Raw genomic sequence first — 14479 nt, forward strand, 5'->3', positions numbered from 1 at the left:
GACAGTGTTTCATGTCTGAAGCATTTACATAAACTTGTTAAGATAAAAATCAAATCCATATCACAGCTAAAATGAGAACCTGAAACCACTTTTGTTCTTGCAGTGAGCTGATGCCCTGCCTGCCTAGAGAAGGCATCTTCGCAGTGGATGTAATGCTGAAGAAGGGAAGCGCCCAGACGACAGAAGGAGCAATCTGGCAGTGGAGGGATGATCGGGGACTGTGGCATCCTTACAACCGCATTGACAGCCGCATCATTGAGGTATGAATGCCCCATTCAACCTATTTATGGTGTGTTAGCATTTCTTAATAAATGTGCACATATAATCCATATGCGTTACTGATTTTGGGTGTTTTTGGTGATGATCTTGCAACAGACTGCCCACCAGAATGGAGAAGATGAGATCAGCTTATCAACTCTTGGCCGTGTGTATACGATTGACTTCAACTCTATGCAGCAGATCAATGAAGACACAGGAACAGCACGTGGGATCCAGAGGAAGCCTAATCCTCTTGCCAATCCTAACACAGGTAATACAGACATTTGTGTTGAGATGAGTATTTGTATTTTATCTTAATATAAATGAGCCAGAAACACTTGGTGGGTTGATCTATTTATCAAACTTATAAAGGAATAATCCAAAAAAAGCCATCAAACACTCACTGCCTGTTGGTGTTTTTAGCTTGCTGCTCTGTGGAGGATGGCAGCTATAATCAGCTTAGATTTACAAGTCATGATTTCAACACTGACCCAGTTTTGTGTCAAAAAACGTATTAAAGGGAATACTTAACTGTGTTGTTGTCATTTTTTAATTGGACAAATCTGCCATGCATGTACTGAGCGCACATTTTGATACTTTTGCCCATTTCTCACACACTTATATAAGCTTATACCGGCCTTTTCCTCCATTGTGTGATAGCTTCAATGTACAGTGTGATTCAGGAGAAAAATACTGTTTGCGTCTATTTTCAGGGAGTCACCAAGAGGTGCGTCGCGAAGATGCACGAGCCCAGCTGATGAAGGAGGACCCTGAGCTGGCAAAGTGCTTTATCAAAACTCTGTTTGGGGTCTTGTATGAGGTGTACAGCTCATCTGCTGGCCCTGCTGTTAGACACAAGTGCCTTAGAGCCATCCTCAGGATCATCTACTTTGCTGATGCAGAACTGCTGAAGGATGTGCTGAGGAACCATGCTGTGTCCAGGTAACACCATCACACAGACTGACATTACGGGTGCTAGGGCAGGTTATCTTAAAAAATGGCTAAACGTGTAATATTTGAAAACACTTGGCATTTAATAATATAATCAAACACCAGACAATGACTGGCGACAAGCAATAATATTGTACTCTTTGAGTTAACAGTAAACTGACTTGTATCTCTCTGTGTTTATTTCTACAGTCACATTGCCTCCATGCTATCCAGCCAGGACCTGAAGATTGTAGTGGGTTCTCTGCAGATGGCTGAGATCCTCATGCAGAAGCTGCCTGACGTCTTCAGCGTGTATTTCAGAAGAGAAGGTAGCGCATCATCCCACTGAAAACTCGCCATAGTAGTTGATTTTTAAAGATGATTGTTCAAAATTCAATTTAGTTTTCCACAGTACACATAATCATTAATTTCCTCCCCTTTAAGATGGCTTACAAATCCATTATGCCTGTGGTTTCTTACCGTCTGTAAATGGTTTTAATTTAGCTACAATATGTTTGGCTGGTGGTGTTCCTTTGTATTTTATATCCAGTGCAGTGTCCCTATTTAAGGAGACTCAGCATTTGACATACAAAGCCATAATCCTCAGCCAGACCCAATTGTCTCTTACCTAACCCACATGTGAACACTAGAAAACAGGGTTACAGCATGATATCTTTCCAGAGTCGTAAAGTCCAGTCTGTGTACTGTTTTTCTGATCAGCCTTTAAATGCAATAACATGTTACTCCAACTGGACTTGTATTTCATTCTCACCGACACTTCAACCAACACGCCCACACCAGCCCCTTGTATTGTTTTACACAGCGCTGTTTTCAGTCTGAATGCAGCTGAGGAGTTCCTGTATGCTGAACAACAATAAAACCTTGAAAAAACAAAAGCAGCAGTTTAACCAGAATAAGAACACAGTACATACAGTTGTGTTCAAAATAATAGAACAGTTCAATAGTTCAACCAGGAAGGTCATTCAGCTGTGAAAAAACAGGTGTCAAACAGGTGGCCCTTATTTAAGGACAAAGGCAGCAAATGTTGTACATGCTGGTTCTAGCATATTTCTCTCGGAAAATCGGAGTAAAATGGGTAGTTCCAAACATTGTTCAGAAGAACAGCATACTTTGATTAAAAAGTTGATTGGAGAGGGGAAAACATATAAAGAAGTGCAGAAAATGATAGGCTGCTCAGCTAAAATGATCTCAAATGCTTTAAAAATGGCAAAGACTCAGCCAATGATCTGCTCCAGGGAGCTCAAAGAAGGTCTAAAGTTACCTGTTAATATTGTAACAATTAGAAGACGCCTGTGTGAAGCCATGCTTCCGGCAAGAAGCCCCCGCAAAGTCCCACTGTTGAAAAAACGACATGGGGCTGAAGAGGTTACAATTTGCCAAAGAAAATATTGACTGGCCTAAATAAAAATGGCCCAACATTTTGTAGACTGATGAAAGCAAGATTGTTCTTTTTGGGTCCAGGAGCCGCAGACACTTTGTCAGACGACCCCGAAACACTGAATTTAAGCCGCAAACCTCAGGATATTGGGATGTTTCTCATACTATGGTGCCGGGCCTATTTATCGCATAACAGGGATCATGGATCAGTTTATATACAGCAAAATTCTTGGAAGAGGTCATGTTGCCTTATGCCAAAGAGGATATGCCCTTGAAATGGGTGTTTAAACACAACAATGACCCCAAACACACTAGTAAGCGAGCAGCATCCTTGTTCAAGACCAACAACATTAACGTTATGGAGTGGCCAGCACAATCCCCGGACCTTAATCCAATAGAAAACTTGTAGGGTGACATCAAAAATGCTGTTTCTGAGGCAAAACCAAGAAATGCAGAGGAATTGTGGAATGTAGTCCAATCGTCCTGGGCTGGAATACCTGTTCACAGGTGCCAAAAGTTGGTCAACTCCATGCAACACAGATGTGAAGCAATTCTCAAAAACAGTGGTTATACAACTAAATATTGGTTCAGTGATTCACAGGAAAGCTAAATATTCAAGCATTTTTCAGTTTATACAGTAAATAAATCGTTTGTAAAGAAAAATGCAGACACTGCCAAATTTTTTGAACAGCATATTTCCTTTTTCTTCACTTTCTGTAAAGGAATGATAAATTTGATAATTTTTTATTCATGTTTTGATTTGGAATAGAATGTGCAGTGCTCCCAAAGCATTTGCGTGTATGGAAATAAATGCTATTATAAGAATTTTGAGCTTTACTCACTTTTTTACACACACTGCTATTATTTTGAACACAACTGTACATACAATAGACACATATTGCTGTTCTCTTCACTCATGTTACTCAGAACAGGTGACCTAAAGTTTTGCTTTTCTAACACATGCGTAGTTGTTGTGCTTGCTATCTGTGCAGTCTGCATGGTCACAAATTTTTGCCTGCACGCAGACAACACAGAGGAGTCTCTGACATTTACACACAGACCCTTGCAGCCACACGAATGTGGAAATTATGAATTGGCCCTTAACTGGACACAATTTGGTGTCTGTCTTGCTTTCTTTAGAAATCTTCCAACAGGTTCCTAAGTATCTTTTTCTCCTCTCTTCTCCAGGTGTAATGCACCAGGTTAAGAACTTGGCAGAGTCTGAGAGCTTTCTGGTCACCAGTCCCCCCAAGGCTTGCCCCAGTGGTACTGCCAGTCTGTGCACTACCACCATCAGCACTGCGTCCACCACATCTGCTAATAACGCAACTCCTGACCTGGGCTCGCCCAGCTTCCAGCACAGCATGGATGACTCACTGGATCTCAGCCCTCAAGGGTGAGTATGTGGCCATGTGTGGCTTTGGTTTAGCTGTTATTGTAAGGCTTTTTGAAATAACTTGTAGCACAGGGCCTGGATTCACTCACGCTGGAAACTAAACTCATAAACACATATTGCACTCACGTCCTCCAACCTAAAAACAGTTGGAGCCAATTACCTTGCCTTACAGCAAGCTCTAGAAATTCTGTTGGAAACTATTCATGAAAAAATGTAAACATGCAAAAAACTGTTTACTTAAGAATGCACCGTGTTTGTTTGTTGATACATGTCTTTTTTCAAAACCTCCACATTTAGAAGTCTAACATATTTTTGTACTTTATCCAAGATCATTTTATGAATACATTTCTCTCTCCTCAGGCGGTTAAGTGATGTCCTAAAGAGGAAACGGCTACCTAAAAGAGGGCCAAGAAGGCCAAAATACTCTCCCCCAAGGGATGACGATAAAGTAGACAATCAGGGTAAGTTATATCTTTACTGTCGCTCTAAATGTGATGGTTAAAGGTCTCATCACCACAAGTCATGTGAATTAAAAAACAAGGAAAACACTGACTCTTGTTTTATCCATAGAAAAATATTGCTGCTGTCCAGATCGTCCAGTTTGTTCTTTACTTCACTAAATTACTGTTTAATGTTTTATATCATGTGCTACTGAGTGTAGATGCATAGAGTCAGCTAATACCTGCATCGATGCTAAGAAAGCCATCTGTAAAACGTTTTGCATGAAGAAAACGTACCCGAGCTTATCTCATAGATGCTTGTGTATATTTGCTGTGTTTAATGATCCATCATTTTCAAACAATATTGACAGCAGGTTCTGCTGCTGTTCAGGACTGGCAAGTTTGTTATTGATTCCTTAAAGCATATTTGAATGGTCACGAATAGAAATGTGTGCTCTTAGTTATGTTGTTTATCTGCTTTATATTTCCTCACTAATTTATCTAATGGGTTCTCAACAGCTAAAAGCCCCACCAGTACTCAGTCACCCAAATCGTCCTTCTTGGCCAGTCTTAATCCCAAGACCTGGGGCAAGCTCGGTGCCCAGACTAACAATGCCAACTCAGAGCCCTCACGCACAGCGGGGGTGAGTGGCCTGGCAAGGGCACCTCCCAAGGACTCGATTTCAAACAACAGGTACGATAATGAGAGCAATTAACGTTAATATGTTGAATCATTTTTTTTGTAAATGTCTGACTTGAGAGTTTGGAATTATCCAAATCACACATTGTTGTGGTTGACAGTTGAGACTACTGTTTGCAATCGGTGAAATATTTTTCTTTCCCCTTTTCTAGAGATAAAATAAAGGCCTGGATCAAAGAACAGGCCAGTAAGTTTGTGGAGCGCTACTTCAACTCTGAAAATGTAGATGGCAGCAACCCTGCACTGAATGTACTCCAGAGACTTTGCACAGCCACCGAGCAGCTCAACCTGCAGGTAAATAAACTCCCTCACAGTGAATCACAAAGGACAGTGAATCACAAAAAAATAAGTTTTGTTATTTTACACGTCAGTAAAGTTGAAATTGATCAAACTGGTAGCTTACAAACTTCATTAAGTCCTTTTAATATAAGATAGACAATAACATTTACGAGACATTCCGGACTAACAATGAGACATTTTCTTTGTGTTATGTTCCTGTTTCTAAGGTGGATGGAGGTATGGAGTGCCTGGTGGAGATCTCCAGTATTGTATCGGAATCTGACGTTTCGTCTTTTGAGATCCAGCACAGTGGGCTGGTGAAGCAGCTCCTGGTCTACCTGACCTCCAATACTGACAGGGACTTGCTTAGCCGTGATATCCGGCTCAAGAGGTTCCTTCATGTCTTCGCTGGCTGTCCGGTGAGAGAAGACATTATGTATTAAAGCCCTTTATAGTTTGTAAGCGGTGGATGTTGTACATACACATTAAACATTTGGAGTCCTGCGTCATGTTTTCTGTTTGTCTTGTACTGTTAATTTTAACCTCCTTTTCTCTTCTGCCATGTGGTTTGCAGGTTCAAGGAATGGAGCCTGTTGGTCGTCTGGACCCAACAGAGAACGGGCCTTACCTGGCCCTGGTGCACAAAATGAACAGCTGCTTGAGCCAAATGGAGCAGTTCCCTGTCAAAGTGCACGACTTCCCCAGCGGTAACGGCAATGGGAGCAGGTCAGTGGATTGACTGTTTAGGTTTTGATAACAATAAATATATATATTTAACCTTTTAATACTGTTTGGAACACGTTTGCTAAAAACACAATGAATCTGTCTCTTCAGGGGCTCTCAAGCACTAAAGTTCTTCAACACACATCAACTGAAGTGTCAGCTGCAGAGACACCCAGATTGTACTAATGTTAAACAGTGGAAAGGCGGCCCTGTGAAGATTGACCCCCTTGCTCTGGTGCAAGCCATTGAGAGATACCTTGTTGTCAGAGGTTTGGACTGTTCAGTTATGTTTCGAGAGGCTGTAGACTACCATGTGTCTCCATGACTACAGATGGAACCATTAGCAGCTCGTTAGAGTCTATAACATGGGTGAAAGGTCACTCTGATTGCATGTCAGCTTCCCCCTGCAAACACTGCTAATTGAATTCTATCTAGAATCCTGTTTTTTTGTAATCTGTTTTCATAATCAATTCACAAATCACAATGTCTTCGCAGGTGGTTTGCTAACTTGAATGCTTGTCCTACAGGGTACGGCCGAATCAGAGAAGAGGATGAAGACAGTGATGATGATGGGTCAGATGACGAAATAGACGAGTCATTGGTATGCGACGCTGTTCAAATGAAGTTCATCATTAATCTGTACCCAAACAAATCTGTGTGGATATTTGTATTGGCTTTAATCTAACTTGACTGTTACTAATAAAGCATTTTCTAATCTATTGGTTACTCAGGCGGCCCAGTTCCTGAATTCTGGCAGTGTGCGTCACAGACTACAGTTCTACATCGGTGACCACTTGCTGCCATACAACATGACAGTATACCAGGCTGTGCGGCAGTACAGTCTTCAGGCAGAAGAAGAAAGAGAGTCCACAGACGACGAGGCAAACCCACTCGGGCGAGCCGGAATCTGGACCAAAACGCACACAATTTGGTAAGAAGGCATTTTCTTAAGCTATACTGGTTCATTATGGATACACAGGTTTTTTCCTTATGGAGGCCTTAAGCTTCTTAATATTCCAGATTTTTTTTTTAGGGGGCACTCTCAAATCAAGTAAACCTTTTGCCTTTACTGTCACCTTTGAAACAAAAGAGTAATATGTGTGTGTATATGGAAATATGTGAGTCCCCAAAGTCTTAACAGAAATGGATGAAAAATGTTTTCTCGTGTATTCATACTGGTGTCTAGCCATGCAGATTTACTTCTTTAAATGTATTTATTTATTTATTTAAATGTCCCGTCTTGTTTCCTGACAGGTATAAACCTGTGAGAGAGGATGATGATGGCAGCAAAGATGCTGTGGGTGGAAAGAGGGGCAGAGCCCAGACGGCTCCCACCAAAACCTCACCTCGCAACGCCAAGAAGCAGGATGAGCTGTGGCATGGTGAGAATCTGTCATGATAACCTAAATATTATTTTTTTTAAATGACCAGTGCAGCTTTAAACAAAGGTATATTAAGGCTTGTTTATTAACTATTATATTTTGCTATATGTAAGGTTTCACATTTTCAGAGCTTGAGCTCATCAAGGTTATTTTTACTGAGGGAATTCCTGGGTTTGCTGTTTGTAAAAGCAAGAAGTATTTATTTGAGTTACCAGATACAAAGAAAATCATGTTCTGTGCCTCTGGTCAGTTTTTAAAACACACAGCTTCTTTTCTTCTGTCTGAATGAAGTCTGAGTCTGTACAGTCAAACTTCATTTGTTGACTCCCATCACTTCCAGATGGTGTGTGTCCCAGCGTCATCAATCCGTTAGATACATACCTCAGTTCGGAGCCACCCGAGACCATAACCTTTGACGACCCTTCTTTAGAGGTCAACCTGCTGCTGAGGGTCCTGCACTCCATCAGTAGATACTGGTTCCACTTGTATGAAGTAAGATTCATGAGCAGTTTGTTCCTGCTTTAGGTTGCCTTGTAATCTCACTTATAAAATTGGTGACATCAGACACCTATGTTTTTACAAACTCAGTGGTAAATGTACACAGATACACACACACAGAGGCTTGTTTTGTGTTGAATTATGAATCATGAAATGAGTGAAATATATGAAGTAACATGTTTTGTTTTTCATTTTGCAGAATGCTGTGTGTAAGGAAATCATTGCTACCAGTGAGTTCATTAACAGTAAGCTGACAGCCAAAGCCAACCGTCAGCTACAAGACCCGCTGGTCATTATGACGGGCAACATCCCCACTTGGCTTATCGAGCTGGGAAAGACCTGGTAAATATTTTATTCTGTTGACCGGAAGAAGGTATGAGTATCAGACCTGTCACCTGTAATCTTATCTTAGTGACAGAGTATTTTTTGTAAATATTGATGTATGTTCATCAGAAAGCTACAAAATTAACTGTGGGGTCCCTCAAGGTTCAATTTTAGGTCCTACTCTTTACCACAGGGAAACATCATCAGGAGGCACGGCATCCATTTCTACAGCTATGCTGATGACACAACTTTACATCACCATGTCTCCTGATGAACATGGGCCAATAGATGCCCTTTTTAACTGTATCTTAGATATTAAATTATGGATGGCTGAGAATTTTTTACAGCTCAACCAGGGCAAATCTGAATTTTGTCATTGGTACTAAAGCCCAGAAAGACCAACTCAATGAGGTGAAAAACTTAGGAGTAATCTTGAATTCAAATCTAAGTTTTGAACCCCACATAAGAAATGTCACCAAAAATGCATTTTATCGTTTAAATAACATTGCAAGATGTTGACTTCTCCTCTCTCGAGCCGTTACAGAGACACTAATGCATGCTTTTATTACCTGCAGAATGGAATATTATAATGCTCTGCTTTCTGGTCTCCAGGAAAATAATATATCACAGTTAGACTTAATTCAAAACTGAGCTGCAAGTGTGCTGATGAAAACCATAAAGAGAGCACGCATTACACCAATTTTAAAGTCTCTGTTTTGGTTTATTGGTTTATATAGCTCTTAATGGTCTTAGTCCTTCCTATTTAGCAGATTTGCTTTTATCTTATGCACCCTCTAGAACCCTCAGGTCTTCTGGTAGTGGCCTTTTAATTATTCCCAAAGTCAGGACAAAAAAACATGGAGAGGCATCTTTTTATTACTGTGGTCCTCGTCTCTGGAACACCCTTCCTGAAGACCTGAGGGCAGCAGAGAGTGTTGATATTTCTAAAAGCTAACTCGAGACCTACCTTTTTATAATTTTGCTGTCAATTGAATTTTTTTATTATTTATTAATCTTTATTTTTATCAATTTATTTTAGCCTATTGTACTACTTGGACTATTCTGTTACTTGATTACATCTCTGGTTGTACCCACTTTATTCTATCGTGACTTTATTTTATTCTTTCTTTTTATATCTTTTTAATATTTTATTAGTTTTTTATTTTATTTATTTTAAAATTTTTATCCTACCTCTGTTGTTTCCTAATTGCAAATTCTTGAGGGTTATAAAGCCATTTCCTGAGTTCCTTTTTTTTTTTTTTTCTGTCTGTTTGTTTGTTCTGACTATGTCAAGCGCTTTGTGTTACATCACGATGTATGAAAAGTGCTGTACACAAAGTTTGATTAATTAATGTACAGCTTCATAACAAAAATGTATGTGGTTATCACAACACTCATGCTGTTCTTTCTGTCTGTGCAGCCCTTTCTTCTTCCCGTTCGACACCCGGCAGATGTTGTTCTACGTAACTGCGTTTGATCGCGACAGAGCCATGCAGCGCTTACTGGACACAAATCCTGAGATCAACCAGTCAGATTCTCAGGACAGCAGAGTCGCACCACGTCTGGACAGGAAAAAGGTGCAGTCTTCTGCCACGTAGTGTTAGATGTAACATTTAAAGGAATCCACCAGTTAGTGACTTTGTATCCTGTAACAAGTTGATACGTTATCATTGTGGATGTCATCAGTCAGACTTGGTAGTGGTTTGTCTTTTTTGATATTTATTGAGTTTTGTTTGTTCACCAGTTTTTTTGTTTTAAATCAAAGGGTACCTGTACAACTGTTTCTGTACCTGATCTTTACTGTATTAAATTCCTCCCTCTCCTCATTTTTTTCAGAGGACGATAAACCGCGATGAGCTGCTAAAACAGGCAGAGTCTGTGATGCAGGACCTCGGCAGCTCCAGGGCAATGTTGGAGATTCAATATGAAAATGAGGTAACGGTAGCTCTTTTTTCTCAATTGAGCCAAGAGTTGCATTAAAAGGCTTTTCCTTCATGTTTATTCATCTTTAACGTGTTCTACACCCAGAACTCTTTGCCATTTGCGAGAGAAAGTACTTGTATTGTATATGTCAGATGAAATTAACAGAAGGATGAGATAAAATGTTGATATGATGATGTCTTCATGAGAGTCTGAATTAAGGAGAACTACAGTCTTAATGTTTGTTTATTTTCTTCCAGGTCGGCACAGGTCTCGGTCCCACTCTGGAGTTCTACGCTCTGGTGTCTCAGGAGCTACAGCGGGCTGATCTGGGCTTGTGGAGGGGAGAGGAGGTGACTCTGGCCAATCCTAAAGGTACCACCTCATACTGTTTGACTGAAAAGCATGCAATCTTAGATGTGACTGATTTTCACCTGTTTGATGTGAAACTTCAGTAACAAGGTCTCCTTTGTCCAACATTGATCACCTGTTAGTGAAGTTCAAATTAGTCTGTTGTTTACTCCCAAAAATATAATAATATCGTATTGTACGTAAATATACATACTTGGTTATTTAGATGGAAGTGTGATGCTATATGTATTAATTTTACTTGACTTATTGTAAGTGTACTTGTTTCTGCTTTAACAGGAAGCCAAGAGGCAACCAAGTACATGTTCAGCTCCAGAGGACTCTTTGCTGTTCCCTTCGGCAGGACAACCAAACCAGCGCACATAGCCAAAATCAAAATGAAGTTCCGTTTCTTAGGAAAACTAATGGCCAAAGCCATCATGGACTTCAGACTGGTGAGTTTTTCCTCACTTGGGTGTTAATCATTGACGTGCTTGTATTTTTAAGTGACCACAGGCATGAAGGATTGCTTTTCTGCTCTTCTGACGGTGCTAAATTACCTGAGATTACCTGATTAGATACAGATTATATATACATTAATCTTACATAGACATGCTGTAGTGAGAAACTTCAGACATAATCAAGCACAATTAGTCCGTTATTTATGTGACCATTTTTGCAGTTCTATATAGTTCACCACTCCAGACTTTTTTTTTTTCCTAAGACAATTGGCTTTGAGTTGACACCCAAAACATGTTACAGCATTTCAAACATTGCATACTTTTTATTTGCATGTGTTTGGATTTTAACTGAATTTGTGAATTAATTAAATTAATTAATTATTTATTTAACTTATTATTTTTCCAGCTGGACCTGCCTCTGGGGCTGCCATTTTACAAATGGATGCTACGACACGAGTTGTCCGTAAGCTCACATGACCTGGTGAACATTGACCCCAGTGTGGCCAAGTCCATCCAGCACTTGGAGGATATTATCCGCCAGAAGAAGAGGCTGGAACAGGACCGATCACAGGTAGAGAGACAGAGCCTGCTCAGGTTACTCTGTATCAGTGACACAGAGCCCTGATAGATTTCCTTATGTCCAATTAGAGCTCACACACTGTTAAGATTAAAACCAATCTATGTTTGTGTGTAGACAAGGGAGACCCTACAGCAGGCACTGGAGAGCCTGAACATGAACGGCTGCTCAGTGGAGGACCTGGGTTTGGACTTCACGCTCCCAGGATTCCCCAACATTGAGCTGAAAAAGGGCGGAAAAGACGTCCCAGTCACAATCTACAACTTGGAGGAGTACCTTAGGGTATATGAAACGGTTTTTCTTGCACTTTTGATTCAATCTTACTGCTCTTTCTCTTGATGTAACCCTGTTATTTTTTGCCATTTTGCCTCCTCTCTCCTTGTAGTTGGTGGTGTACTGGACACTAAATGAAGGAGTGTCAAGACAGTTTGAGTCATTTAGGGAAGGCTTTGAGTCAGTGTTCCCCCTGCATCACCTGCAGTATTTCTATCCAGAGGAGGTAAGCAACTATTCCACTCAGTCAATGCAAATAAAAACACTTACATTCAACTCCAAATTCAATAAATATTTCTCTACAACTATATTTATCCTGTTTACTGCATGTGTGTGTACATACAATGACCCAGCAAAAGTATTATTAGAGTCATTAATTTCTCTCCTTTTAATTGTTCACCGCCTTTCCTCTCCGACTGCAGCTTGACCAGTTGCTGTGTGGCAGTAAATCAGAGACGTGGGACGTCAAGACACTGATGGAGTGCTGTCGACCAGATCACGGTTACACACATGACAGGTGAAACAACAGTCTCACAATATAACCAAAAGTTTACATCATCAGTCATTACTGTGAGTTTTAGTTTTTGATATTGTATTATACAAGCCAAATAAAATCATGTGACCTCTGAGGCAGATATATCACACAGCAAATCTCCACACATATCTCCGTCACTAATAAGACAGTTTGTCCATCACAAGTATAGAAACAGTACGGGGTTCACCACCATCCAAATCTGAAGGCTTATACCTGACTATTCTGAAGTTAAGACACATGTTTAATGTGTATTTGATGTGTTATTCCAACAGTCGTGCCGTGCGGTTCCTCTTTGAGGTGTTGAGCAGCTTCGATGCCGAGCAGCAGAGACTGTTTCTGCAGTTTGTCACAGGAAGCCCAAGACTGCCTGTCGGAGGTGAGTCCCCTCAAACACACTCATTCTCATTTCAGGAGATCACCGACTAAAAAATATAAAATGATATACTGTTTTGAGCTAATTATTGTATATAATGTGAAGGCGTGTATGTACTAGACACTCACCATGGTGCTGCTCCCATCTTTCAGGTTTCCGGAGTCTGAATCCCCCTCTGACGATTGTGAGGAAGACGTTTGAGTCGACAGAGAACCCAGACGACTTCCTCCCCTCAGTCATGACCTGCGTCAACTACCTGAAGCTGCCTGACTACTCCAGCATAGAGATCATGCGAGAGAAACTGTTGATTGCGGCTCGCGAGGGCCAGCAGTCTTTTCACCTTTCCTGATCTCTCCACATCTCACATTCAAATGCCTTCTACAGCGACTGATGAAATCATGACTTCCTTCTTAGTTTTTTTGTAATCACATACATTAAGGCTAATGTGTACAGCCTTCTTGTTAGAGAAAGCAGCTTGCAGAAAAATTAAGACTTTAAATATATATTTGCTGCCCCGGTCTCTCAAAAAAAAAAAATATTAAAAAAAAAAAATGGAAAGGTATTCCATGACTCAATGAACCTAAAATATAAAAAAAAAGAGAGTAAAACTTATATCAGTAGTTGAGTAATGTTAAAAAAGATGAAAACATCTGGGTGACATTTTAAATTGCATTGCTATGTGATATTTAAAAAAGGGATGTCTCCTCTCCAGAGTGGTGGACAAACGTCACTGGGTGTGGGGGAGGACGGGGAGGGTGGGAAAGTGGGGAGGGGCGGGGGGAGGGGGGTCCATCGAGCAAGCTAGGTTTACTTTAGCTCCAAAGATCATTTGTACAGACAAATTTGCAGACTTTGCTCATTCTACACATTTGATAGAATAGCTCTTTGTTCTCATGTCTTCTCCCCTCAGTTCGTCTGTTCGCATTCTGTTCTGTATTATATTGGCCCCAGTTTGTGTGTTGCATTTTGGTTCGGCTTTCCCCCCCGTGTGTCTTTGCTTAAAGTTGTGGAAACGAGAGTTGCAGTTGGTTGAATGCGGGTAGTGATGAACGCATATTATCTCATTTTTTCCCCCCTCTACCCAAGTTAAGTTTGTGTTCTGGCCTACTTACTATAGAGAGCTTCAGCTCAATTGAAGAGTTGCAACCAATTTGTTGATCAGGTCAATTTGTTTTTGCTCTTACGTTGATAAGAGTTAGTGTCTTTTTGTTGAGGCCCTACCAGACGTGTAGGGTTATCTTGGTAGACCAAGCTCTGAGCAACCCTCAACACATAATGTAGCTGGGCACAAAATTTGGCTGGTCTCATTTTATCGTTTCATGGCCAGATAGCATTTCAAGTTCATTTATGGAATAAAGTTTATATGCAGTTTCACACCCTGTTTGAGGTGGGAATGTCTGCTTTACCTATTTTTTTTTAATTTTCTATATTGTCTTTATTTCTTGCTGTAGTTGATCATTATTATTATTATTATTATTATTTTCTTTGCACTGCTGGCTTGGAACAAACCGTGGTGTGCACCTGCAGTCTGTGGCCAGGGGAGGGCGCCACTGTATGCTCTCCTGGCCCAATCGTTCATGTGCTGGTTTCTAAGATCTGCAATAATTTACTGCATCAGGTTCATGTTTTTACCTGAACATAAATAAAGTAACTGTTTGACTCAT

General features: G+C 40.5%; 1 protein-coding gene across 5 annotated transcripts in view; it reads left to right on the plus strand.

Moving 5' to 3' along the window:
- trip12 (thyroid hormone receptor interactor 12) overlaps positions 1-14479 on the plus strand; it is a 29701-nt gene extending 15222 nt beyond the window's left edge. For 4 of the 5 annotated variants that reach the window (XM_062418447.1, XM_062418451.1, XM_062418449.1 and 1 more), the window contains 26 exons: positions 104-260; positions 376-529; positions 972-1200; positions 1399-1517; positions 3775-3982; positions 4343-4443; positions 4942-5116; positions 5275-5416; positions 5629-5820; positions 5976-6127; positions 6236-6393; positions 6652-6725; positions 6856-7055; positions 7379-7506; positions 7847-7998; positions 8204-8346; positions 9749-9905; positions 10165-10263; positions 10509-10623; positions 10897-11051; positions 11464-11628; positions 11752-11916; positions 12020-12133; positions 12330-12424; positions 12715-12818; positions 12968-14479. In XM_062418447.1, the coding sequence (XP_062274431.1) occupies positions 104-260; positions 376-529; positions 972-1200; positions 1399-1517; positions 3775-3982; positions 4343-4443; positions 4942-5116; positions 5275-5416; positions 5629-5820; positions 5976-6127; positions 6236-6393; positions 6652-6725; positions 6856-7055; positions 7379-7506; positions 7847-7998; positions 8204-8346; positions 9749-9905; positions 10165-10263; positions 10509-10623; positions 10897-11051; positions 11464-11628; positions 11752-11916; positions 12020-12133; positions 12330-12424; positions 12715-12818; positions 12968-13164 (3850 nt within the window). In that variant the 3' untranslated portion in view covers positions 13165-14479. Of the gene's footprint in view, positions 1-103; positions 261-375; positions 530-971; positions 1201-1398; positions 1518-3774; positions 3983-4342; positions 5117-5274; positions 5417-5628; positions 5821-5975; positions 6128-6235; positions 6394-6651; positions 6726-6855; positions 7056-7378; positions 7507-7846; positions 7999-8203; positions 8347-9748; positions 9906-10164; positions 10264-10508; positions 10624-10896; positions 11052-11463; positions 11629-11751; positions 11917-12019; positions 12134-12329; positions 12425-12714; positions 12819-12967 lie in introns of those variants that run through there. The other variant, XM_062418452.1, reaches the window with a different exon arrangement.

The sequence above is a fragment of the Scomber scombrus genome, chromosome 5 (genome assembly GCF_963691925.1).
Source record: "Scomber scombrus chromosome 5, fScoSco1.1, whole genome shotgun sequence".
Classification (NCBI taxonomy): Eukaryota; Metazoa; Chordata; class Actinopteri; order Scombriformes; family Scombridae; genus Scomber; species Scomber scombrus.